This window comes from Phyllobates terribilis, unplaced genomic scaffold, assembly GCF_046119375.1.
Source record: "Phyllobates terribilis strain yellow unplaced genomic scaffold, ASM4611937v1 Scaffold_4__5_contigs__length_816908805, whole genome shotgun sequence".
Taxonomy (NCBI): Eukaryota; Metazoa; Chordata; class Amphibia; order Anura; family Dendrobatidae; genus Phyllobates; species Phyllobates terribilis.
Window position 1 is genome coordinate 515,226,851 of NW_027362764.1, and position 12,083 is coordinate 515,238,933.

At 42.4% G+C, this 12,083-nt stretch overlaps 1 protein-coding gene across 3 annotated transcripts in view; it reads right to left on the minus strand.

Moving 5' to 3' along the window:
* The window catches only part of DCDC2 (doublecortin domain containing 2), a 172,441-nt gene that overhangs the window by 101,678 nt on the left and 58,680 nt on the right, over nt 1–12,083 (minus strand). For all 3 annotated transcript variants that reach the window (XM_073678850.1, XM_073678848.1, XM_073678849.1), the window contains 2 exons: nt 11,311–11,457; nt 10,927–10,981 (listed from right to left, as the gene is read on the minus strand). In XM_073678850.1, the coding sequence (XP_073534951.1) occupies nt 10,927–10,981; nt 11,311–11,457 (202 nt within the window). The remainder of the gene's footprint in view (nt 1–10,926; nt 10,982–11,310; nt 11,458–12,083) is intronic.

The window sequence follows — 12,083 nt, forward strand, 5'->3', positions numbered from 1 at the left end:
TAAATGCATGCTCAATTGGGTTGAGATCAGGTGACTGACTGGGCCATTCAAGAATATTCCACTTCTTTGCTTTAATAAACTCCTGGGTTGCTTTGGCTTTATGTTTTGGGTCATTGTCCATCTGTAGTATGAAACGACAACCAATCAGTTTGGCTGCATTTGGCTGGTTCTGAGCACACAGTATGGCTCTGAATACATCAGAATTCTTTTGGCTGCTTCTGTCCTGTGTCACATCATCAATAAACACTAGGGACCCAGTGCCACTGGCAGCCATGCATGCCCAAGCCATCACACAGCCTCCGCCGTGTTTTACAGATGATGTGGTATGGTTTGGATCATGAGCTGTACCACGCCTTCGCCATACTTTTCTCTTTCCATCATTCTGGTAGAGGTTGATCTTGGTTTCATCTGTCCAAAGAATGTTCTTCCAGAACTGTGCTGGCTTTTTTAGATGTTTTTTAGCAAAGTCCAGTCTAGCCTTTTTATTCTTGATGCTTATGAGTGGCTTGCACCGTGCAGTGAGCCCTCTGTATTTACTTTCATGCAGTCTTCTCTTTATGGTAGATTTGGATATTGATACGCCTACCTCCTGGAGAGTGTTGTTCACTTGGTTGGCTGTTGTGAAGGGGTTTCTCTTCACCATGGAGATTATTCTGCGATCATCCACCACGGTTGTCTTCCGTGGGCGCCCAGGTCTTTTTGCATTGATGAGTTCACCAGTGCTTTCTTTCTTCTCAGGATGTACCAAACTGTAGATTTTGCCACTCCTAATATTGTAGCAATTTCTCGGATGGGTTTTTTCTGTTTTTGCAGCTTAAGGATGGCTTGTTTCACCTGCATGGAGAGCTCCTTTGACCGCATGTTTACTTCACAGCAAAACCTTCCAAATGCAAGCTCCACACCTCAAATCAACTCCAGGCCTTTTATCTGCTTAATTGAGAATGACATAACGAAGGGATTGCCCACATCTGTCCAGGAAATAGCCTTGGAGTCAATTGTCCAATTACTTTTGGTCCCTTTAAAAACAGGGTGGCACATGTTAAGGAGCTGAAACTCCTAAACCCTTCATCCAATTTTAATGTGGATACCCTCAAATGAAAACTGAAAGTCTGAACTTCAACTGCATCTGAATTGTTTTGTTTAAAATTCATTGTGGTAATGTCTAGAACCAAAATTAGAAAAATGTTGTCTCTGTCCAAATATATATGGACCTAACTGTATTTTGGCCCACTCCTCATGAGCAAGCTGCTCCAGTTGTCTCGTGTTTGAAGGTTGCCTTTTCCAGACGGCATGTTTCAGCTCATTCCAAAGATGCTCAATAGGATTTAGGTCAGGGCTCATAGAAGGCCACTTCAGAATAGTCCAACAATTTTGACCACGTCTGTATGTAACATATTTTGTTTGATCTTTATGTATATTTTTATCTATTTTTGTGATATGCAAAATATAGGGGCGTTTCTTGCTCGCTGATTGGTGAGATCCTATATGTTGTACTATGTAAATCAGGCTTGTGTCTCATTTTGTATTCTTCATAGACCTGAATTATGTATTTGGCAAGATAAATACTGGATGATAAGTCATCAACTGTTCTGAATATTTGTATATCACGAGAGCTGTTTGATTATTTTTTTATTGACGCAAATTAATATATTACTCTAAGTTTTGGATCTTTTATTAAAAATATCTGTTCCTTTTCCAAACTCCAGTTGGCCATCATCATATTTCTCACCTTCCTTGAGTTGATCACGCTGACTACAGACAGCTGACAATGGGGCCATTATGAAAGAGAACTAAATATTTACTAGGAGCAGCGCTGGAAACATTGTTCTGTGGACACAGGGCAAAGGATTTCTTAATGTATGACTCAGACACCCACTGCTCAGAGATCGCTAAACATACCTTGAATGACTCGGAGCTCAACTCAAAAAGTGCCCTCAACTAAATCATTTTTCTTCATTATGTATTTAAGAAGAATACAGGTCCCCACAGTCAACACTAAAGCAACCACAAACAAGTATATAGTCAGTAACACAAAATATATGAGGAATTCATGCAATGGTCATAGGACCAATAGAAAAATGAATAATAATAATATATAGAAATTAACTTCAGTTTTAGATCACATCCATAATACCTAAACCCCTATCTGATTCAAACAGTTTTTATTGTTTTTGCCTTTGTTTTTTCATCTCCACTTTCCAAAATTCCAACAATTTTTTTGCTGGATGATTTGTAGTTTTTAATGGCACAATTCGTTTCACCACAGCATGTATTGGAAAATAGAAAACAATTTATTTTGAGATGGAATTGAAAAACAAAAACAAAAAAAAAAAACCAATTCTGATATTCTATTTTGGTTTAATTTTTAGAGAGCTCACTGTGAAGTAAAAATCTTATGTCAACTTTATTCTGCACGTTAATAAAATTGCAGATATGCAAAGTTTTTTTGTTTTTTTTTTAAAAAAAACAGTAATTAAATGCACAATTTGCAAACTGCTTGTAAAAATAAGCAACTTTGCCATCTACTGTTCATTCCTAAGAAAGTAAGTATTTTTAATTCAATTGCATACTGATTTGCCTACAGTGCTGGTCACCATTATTGGCACCCCTTCATTTTTTTCAAAGACTGTACAATATCTTCAGAAATAAATGGATATGTACCAAAGTTATAACTTCAGGATTTTTTAAGTAGTGGTCCAAAGTAAGAAAACATTGTTTTTCTACTTCCATGTTGCAATTTCAAAGAAGAAACAGAAAAAACAGCATGTGCAGCAATAAAGGCACCTCTAATTACCGTAAAACTTGGCTGCACACCCTTTGGCATTGCTGACAGCCTCCAAACATTTCTTGTAGCCATCTATGAGCTTCTTGCACTTCTCAGCTGGAATTTTCTCCCACTCATCCTTTGCAGCTGGTTCAAGTTTTGGATGTTTGCAGGGTTCTTTTTCCCCATGGCAGATTTCAGCTCACCCCAAAGATTTTCAATGGGATTGAGGTCAGGACTCATTGCTGGCCATTTTAAAACAGTCCATTTTTTCTTTTTCAACCATTCCGGTGTAGGTTTGGGTCATTGTCTTGCTGAAGGACCCATGATGTTTGACTCAAAGTTTTCTTACACTGAGTAGGACATTTCGCTCCAAAATCTCTTGATAATTCTCTGATTTCACGATTCCTGTTATACGTTCAAGGCCTCCAGTACTAGACAGAGCAAAAGCAACCCCATAGAATTATGGATCCTCCACCATGCATAACTGTTGGCAAGGTGTTCTTTTCCTTATAAGCTTCATTGCGCCGTATGAAAACAAACTGTTGCTTTGCATTGCCAAAAAGCTCTATTTTTGTTTCTTCTGTCCACAGAACATTTTCCCAGAAGGATTGTGGTTGGTCAAGGTACTCTTTGGCAAAGATCAGTTGTTCCTTTTTATGTTTTTTCTTCAACAATGGATTCTTCCTTGGCATTCGCCCATAAAGGTCTGCTTGGTTTTATGTGTGGTGTATGGTACTTGTTGAAACCGTGACCCCAGACTGTTCCAGGTTGGCCTTCAGGTCTTTGGATGTCTGATGTGGCATTTTTTCCACCATTAGCACCAACCTTCAAAGACATATCGTCAATTTTTCTCTTTCCCTCACATTTAGGGAGGTTCTTGACAGTTCCATGCTTGGCAAACGTCTTAATAACATTTCGCACTACTGAAACTGGCATACCAAGGTCTTTGGAGATGGCCTTATCCCCTTTGAAAGTCTTGTGTTTGCTAATAATAGCAGTTCTGATGACCTCAGACAGCTCCTTTGTCTTCACCATTGTGACAAAGGAACATGGCCTACCATGTGGCTCTTTAAAAAACAGTGAAGTCATCATTCATTGGCAAATTCATGACACACAGGCACCGACAATTAATCACAGGAGAATCTCTTTTGTCATTTACCACAGGAGAGTCAAAATCTGTTTCTATACTAAATTAATGTACAGGGTGCTAATACCAGTGTCACGGCAAGTTTTAAGTTTTTCTGTTTTTCCCTCCCATTGTTTTTGGTTATAAATTATTGTTTATCATTTGCTCTTTTGTATTTAACATCAGTGCTCTAAACAAAAAAACTTTCACTTCTTTCATTTTTTTCAGGAGATATTCCACATTATGCACTTAAACTTCATGGGTGCCAATAACAATGAGCAGGATTGTATGTTACCAATCACAACTGCAGTCTATCATTGGTGGCCAGCCTTAGGCCAGGAGGGAAACGTTTACAAATTTTTTGCTACGGAGCTTGTAAGAGCTGCTCTGAAACTTGCCACATTGCTGGATCCAGCCATATTTCATGCCCCAGCATAAGAGAGCACACAATTTGAGCTACCAGCACAACCATGATGCTGATCCGAACTATGAAATATTCAGGAGTGTGTTAGAACCCTCCTGTTTGTTTTTTTCCATCTTGTGTTTTACGGTCACGTGACCATCTGCCTTTATATTCCAGCTCTGCCCTTTTGGCTGTGTTGGACTTCAGTGTTTGACTGTCTCTCTAGCCAGGTGCTTCGGTGCCTTTCTCTGTCAGTTCGCTTGGTCCTTCTGGGACCTCTAGTACCTTTTTGTCAGTTTGTCTTTTTGTGCTCTGCAACAACTTCTCTGTTTAGGAGGTGTCCCATTTTTGTCCCAGTCCTTAGTTCTTTTAGGGACCCCTCCCCTTATGCTATAGGTCTTCGTTCAGACTAGCCGAGGACTAAGGCGGGTCTGTTTGCTAGGAACAGGCAGCCCGCTACATCGTAGGGATTCAGCTTTCCCCTATCTTTCCTTAGTACATGTTGCAGATCATAACAGAGTGCCCCTTCCCCGGCAATCAAGAAGATTAAATGTGTTTTTCCATCACTTAGTTTCAGAAGCACACCGCTCTCCAGCTTTTCATCATTTACAGCTAATACAAACTTTAAAAGGAACCTGTCATGTAAAAAAACATATGTAAGCATGCCCGGCCGTCAGTCTGAGCCGGCTGTCAGTCAGTGCCAAGCTGCGTTTACTGCCGCAGCTCACTATGCACTGAGCAGTGACTGAAGCCGCAGTGGCCCACCCCTATAACAGAAAGCTCGACACTGGAAGCTTCAGAAGGCTATTCACTTGCAGATTAACCCCATATCTGCAGGTTAATAGCGTTTTTTTTACAATGTATAGTTCGGTTGTTCGTTCATATCTTTTCCAGAACGAGGCTGCCTAAGGAGATCCTAACAGACCAAGGGACTCCATTTACGTCGAAGGTGATGAGAGCTGTGCAAAATCCTGAAAATTACACAACTCAGGATCTCAGTCTACCACCCACAAATGGAAGGACTGGTGGAAAGGTTTAATAAAACCTTGAAGGCCATGTTAAAGAAGGTCGTAGAGAAGGACAACCAAGACTGGGACTGTCTACTGCCATACCTGTTATTCTCCATCAGAGAAGTCCCACAGGCCTCTACTAGTTTCTCCCCATTTGAACTGTTGTATGACTGACACCCTGGAGGACTCCTGGATGTAGCGAAGGAGACCTGGGAAGCGAACATGTGGCCCAGATTCAAACGAAAATTGCTGAGGTGATGCCCATTGTGAAAGAACACCTCCTCAAAGCACAAGAAGCACAGTAAAGGGTGTTCAATAGATCGGCGAGGGTAAGACACTTCAACACTGGGGATCGGGTACTGTGGGTGGTACCTACGGTGGAGAAAATTTATGGCCATGTGGCAGGTCCCCTATGAAGTGGTCCCAAAGGTTGGTGAGGTCAACCACAAAATCCACCAACCAGGTAGAAGGAAGCCCCACCAGGTGTACCACATCACCCTGGTCAAGCCGTGGCAAGATAGGGAACCCATGGAAGCTCCTTGTTTGCTGACGAAGTTTGAAGCCAACGTGGGAGATGCCAAGGTAGCAGAGACTTTTTCAAGTACCAAAAAGCAGCAGTGCCGAAAGTTGCTACATTGGAACAGAGATCTGTTCATGGAGGTTTTCACAGACCCTCATGTTTTGGTGAACTTGAAGCTGAATCGGATCCCCAAAGCCTGCCGAGAGGTGATCTTGATAGAAGTGAAGCAGATGCCGAGGAGAAATACATATCACGTATAGTGTTGAGAGAGTTAATAGGGCCTTGGTTTTCAAGCAGAGAGATGGGTGGGACTGGCTGCTCACATATCCCCACCATGTGGCATGGTACAGCAGATAAAAAGGAGACCAGTTGTCTCATTCAGTGTGGAGGTGAGAAGTCCTCTTGTGTCAAGTCTCCTGCCAGAGTCTTTCGTGCTGGATGTTACGCTATCTGGACGACCCGGACCAACATGTATGTGCCATTGTACTTGGACTATTTTTCTTTTCCTTATGCACGAGGGCCGTTTTATGATTTTTTTTACTGCATGGTTTATGAAGTTAAAAATGAACCTGCCTGAACATTGTTTAAAAAATTGCTTCCCATGTATGCCTCAAGCACTGCTGAGTGAGCGGAAACCTTACAATGCGTATACATAAAAATACTTCAGGTTGATGTTTTACATATGAAGAAGGAGGGTGACGATAGCTTAATTCGGCGTGCAGCCAACTGCAGTGAACTCTGTTAAAAATTGACCACATTCTATCTATGCTGACTCACTATATATATATATATATATGTATATATAGTCTAGTTTTGTCCAGTCATTTCTAAGCATTTTTTCACTGTCACATGTGTCATTACCACAATTATTAACTCTCATCACAAGTCACAGTCAAATTTTACAAAGTATCCTTGAATTTTATTCATTTACAGTCACTGTTTTTGAGGTTCTATTTAGTAAAATTAGTAAAATAGCGGCAATAAATTCAGTAATATGTTTACAATTAAATTAAATCAATCATCTGACACATTATGAATGGTGATAGCCCAGCCAAATGCTAGGACAGAACTGCAGAGTAGAAGCAGAACTTTGAGCAGAGATACGGTACTTCTAATAGAAAGGCAAATAGTGACATATTTTATGTTTCTATTTTTCCCATAGTGATTTTCCTCTTTGCCATTTTTAAACGTTTTTGCAGATATTAATAATACATAAGGTCCTGTTAATGCAAAATTAGTTATTCTACTTATATTAAATATGTTACAGGGCTGTTTGGGGAACTTTGGCAACTCTTGAGAGTTTCCATGGACAGACTTGGCACTAGCTACTTGGCTTATAGAGTTGTAAGAAATGCTTTCACGTCTGTACAGGATATGGCCTTTTGCTGCATTCATAGAGTAGCTGCTGGCCGGTGAAGCTAGTTTGCATGGAATAGTTGATAGATTGGTGTTGGATCTCTGGTTTGAGCTAGGACAAAAATCAGTAGGTACGGACTAGGTAAGGAAGAAAGCAGACACAAGAGGGTTTAAAGTAGTCCAGAGTCAAGCCCAGGTATCAATCAGCATGGAAGTAGTAAACAAGACAGATGATGTAGAAGGATAACTTATCAGAAACATAGTACCGGCTGTCGTATACCGGACCCCCGGGCCCGATCACTGCCTTTATCGACCAATTCTCCACCTGGCTTCTTTATTTTCTCTCTGCTGACATTCCCACAATCATCATGGGCGATTTCAACATCCCCACTGACACTAGCCAGTCAGCAGCATCAAAACTCCTGTCGCTTACTTCATCCTTTTGACTTACTCAGTGGTCCTCCTCAGCCACCCACACAGACGGACACACACTAGACCTCATCTTCACCCGACTCTGCTCCCTATCTAACCCCACAACCTCCCCCTACTCCTATCTGACCACCATCTACTCACCTTCTCATCCCTGTCCTCCTCACCTGTCACCCATGTCCGGCAGCTAGCACACCCCCGCAGAAACCTTGCACATCTAGACACTCACACACTCTCTGACTCTGTTCTACCACTGACATCCATATCCTCACTCCATGACACAGACAGCGCCACTGCTTTCTACAATGCCACTCTCGCATCAGCTATTGACTCGGTCGCCCCTCTTATGCATAGCAGAGCGCGACGAGCCAACAGACAACCCTGGCACAACAACCTCACTAAACAGCTTCGACAAGCGTCCAGGGTTGCGGAGCAGCGTTGGAAGAAAACACATACTCAAGAAGACTTCACTGCATTCAAACAAGCAACGCTCGCATTCAAATCAGCACTCACCTCTGCTAAACAGGCCTACTTCACAACCCTCATATCTTCCCTATCCTACAACCCCAAACAGCTATTCAACACTTTTAACTCTCTTCTCTGCCCTCCACTGCCCCCTCCGACCTCCCTCATCTCTGCCGAGGAGTTTGCCACACACTTCAAAAACAAGATTGACCAAACACGGCAAGTCTTCACTGTCCGACCACCACAATCCCTTTGTTTTCCACACCATTTCCTTAACCCCATAACCTCCCTTCCCAACATCACGGAAAGAGACCTTACTCGTCTCCTCTCCAAATCACACCACACCACATGTGCACTCGACCCCATCCCATCCCACCTCCTCCTCAACCTCACCCCCACACTCGTCCCATCCCTAACCCATCTCTTCAACCTATCACTATCCTCTGGTACCTTCCCTGCTGCCTTCAAACATGCCACAATCACGCCCATACTCAAAAAGCCATCCCTCAACCCATCCGCCCTGTCCAGCTATCACCCCATATCGCTGCTCCCATTTGCCTCCAAACTCCTTGAGCAACACGTTCACGCCAAACTTTCCTCCCACTTTTCATCTAACTCTCTCTTCGACAAACGACAATCCGGCTTCCGCCCCCACCATTCCACCGAAACTGCCCTTACCAAAATCACCAATGACCTGCTCACAGCCAAAGCTAACAGACAATTCTCTGTACTCCTTCTTCTTGACCTGTCCTCTGCTTTCGATACAGTTGACCACTGCCTCCTACTACAGATCCTCTCTTCCTTTGGCGTCAAAGACCTTGCCCTATCCTGGATCTCCTCATACCTTTCTAACCGCACATTTAGCGTCTCCCACTCCCACGCTACTTCCTCACCCAGCCCCCTCTCTGTTGGAGTCCCTCAAGGCTCTGTCCTAGGACCCCTACTCTTCTCAATCTATACCCTTGGCCTGGGACAGCTCATAAAATCCTATGGCTTCCAGTACCATGTGTACGCTGATGACACCCAGATCTACCGCTCTGGCCCAGACGTCACCTCTCTGCTGTCCAGAATCCCAGCATGTCTATCAGCCATATCCTCCTTCTTCTCCTCCCGCTACCTCAAGCTCAATGTGGACAAAACTGAACTCATCTTTCCACCATCTCGCATATCCTTCCCACCTGATCATTCTATCACAATAAATGACATCACTCTTTCCGCTGTACCGACAATCCGCTGCCTCAGAGTAACCCTTGACTCTGCCCTGTCCTTCAAACCCCACATCCAAGCTCTCGCCACCTCCTGTCGCCTCCAGCTCAAAAATATTTCCAGAATCCGTCCTTTCCTCAACCCTAACTCTACTAAACTGCTTGTGCATGCCCTCATCATCTCCCGCCTCGACTATTGCAACATCCTCCTCTGTGGCCTCCCTGCTAACACTCTCGCACCCCTCCAGTCTATCCTCAACTCTGCTGCACGACTTGTTCATCTCTCGCCTTGCTACTCCTCTGCTAAGCCCCTTTGCAAATCGCTTCACTGGCTCCCATTCCCCCAGCGTATCCAGTTCAAACTACTAACACTGACCTACAAAGCCATCCATAACCTCTCTCCTCTGTACATCTCTGAACTAATCTCCCGATATATTCCCTCACGTAACCTCCGGTCCTCCCAAGACCTCCTTCTCTCCTCCACACTTATCCGTTCCTCACCCAATCGCCTCCAAGATTTCTCCCGAATATCCCCCATCCTCTGGAATTCTGTGCCTCAACACGTCCGATTATCCACCACATCCGGATCCTTCAGACGGAACCTGAAAACCCATCTCTTCAAGAAAGCTTACAGCCTGCCATGACCACGCTGCCTCCTCAACAACACCGAAGCTACTGCAACCCCTCAACCTACTGTCTCCTTCCCCATTCCTGTAGAATGTAAGCCCGCAAGGGCAGGGTCCTCTTCCCTCTGTACCAGTCTATCATTGTTAGTTTGTTTACTGTAAGTGATATTTTTACTTGGTATGTAGCACCATGGAATCAATGACACTATATAAATAAATAATAATAATAATAATAATACCGATAGCAGAATAAGAACTAGCAAAGGACAGATTAAATATGGCGCAGTGTGAGGTCGTTGGCCGCTGAGCACCGTATTGATCTGGGTCTGCTGATCAAAAATATCAAAAATGCTACTTCTGCGTCTAGTCATATATGGCCTTAAGGTGACTTTAGTTCATTTCACTTATATGACGGAGAGTCTGGGCCTTGAAGCCAAACTACATTCAGTGAGAAACAGTCAAGTGAAGCCCAAGTTAAAGAAAAAAACTTGCAATTTCATAGGCTTTAAGATAAATGTTCTAGTCTATTTGCATAACCCAGTTGAAAAACGTGGTCACAAGCGTTACATTATACAGTTCAGGCAAGAATCTCTTTACAAAGTGCACAGTGTGAGGGTGGGAGGTGCGCTTTCCTTGTGACCATATAAAATGACAAAGCCACCAGAAAACTTTGAACATCACTCCAGATGCTACAGTATTTCCCTAGGGTCCAAGTAGTAAACATCAAGCAATAAGTCTATGAAGAACCACTTCACATTCAACTTGTAGAAACCAAAGTCTCTGGGAAATACAATATATTACTAGTATATGTGTGAGAAAGTAATAGTATGTAGCGAGTCTGGGCGGCACTATACTCCATAGAGGCTATAGGTTTTTAGGGATATGTGTACAAGATGATGAGAGTGACAGTTCCACTGGGACTTCTTACATACTTACTTTAAATAGCAATTGCATGCAAGTTATTTCCGTTTCAACAATTGATCTGCACTTACATTTTCTCATGTAAATCAGTTACTTACATTCTCCTTAGACTTTCTATAGCCATTTATGGGTGGTAATGATGATGCTTTGGACCTGTACGGTTTTTGTGGATAAAATGAAAAAGAAAAAATATTTAGCAGTTAAATATTAATTCTTAATTTATTAAACATGAAAATTAGGATTAGGATACCAGTGACTGTCATATAAGAGAGCCTTTACAGGTTGATATGTAGATAGACTGGCTAAAATTTAGAGGGTATCTGAATTTTCACTTTCAATTTTTAAATAATTGTAAGTTATTGTAAAATTGCTGTAGTGAGAAATATCAGCGCTTATCACACAAGAAATACCTACATACGTCTGGACCAAATAGAACATAAGGACAACACTTAGCAAAAAACAATAGCTTTATTTAGACTTACCCTTGTGCCCGTCTCACAGATGATTTCGGGAATATCAGATCACCGTATGGCAACTTTTTGAATTTGTCTCTGCCGACTGCAACGTAAAACTGTCCATTTTCTAGTTCAGTGCCGTCATGTATGGGCATTCCTTCTAATGTGTATAATCTAAATGGAACAACCAGAAATTAAGCATTTGTGGATTACTTTAACAGATCCTAAAATGATTTGAAGGGAATCAGTCAGCAAGATTTTGCTCAAACTATTTATATGTGCATGTAGCTCTTTCAAAGTCCAGCGATACCTTTACATAGCCAGTCTGTTCCTCCATTACTGGGAATTCAGCGTTTGAATTGATATGCAAATAAGGCTAAAGCCTCGGTCACTCCAGCTCTATTCCCAGTTCAGTGCTGCATCCTCCTGGGTCTTTTGCTTGAAGTCACACTGCATAGATGCTGTCAGTCTAACAGAAGGAGGCGGTAGAGCTGGTGTGACAGAGGCTTCAGACCTACAGCCTCATTTGCACATCAATTCAAACTCTGATTTCCCAGTAAAGAAGGAACAGACTGAACATGTAAAAGTATTTCTGGACTTTCAAAGAGCTACATAATCTATTCCCCACCTAGTGTCACCTCCTTCTGCTTGACTGATGGCTCTATTACTTTAAGTCACACAGCATAAAAGTTGTCAATCAAGCAGAAGAAGAGGGTGCTGGGCATAGAGCTGGAGTGACAGAGGTGTCAGATCTACAGCCTCATTTGCATATCAATTCAACTGATTTCTTAGTAATGGAG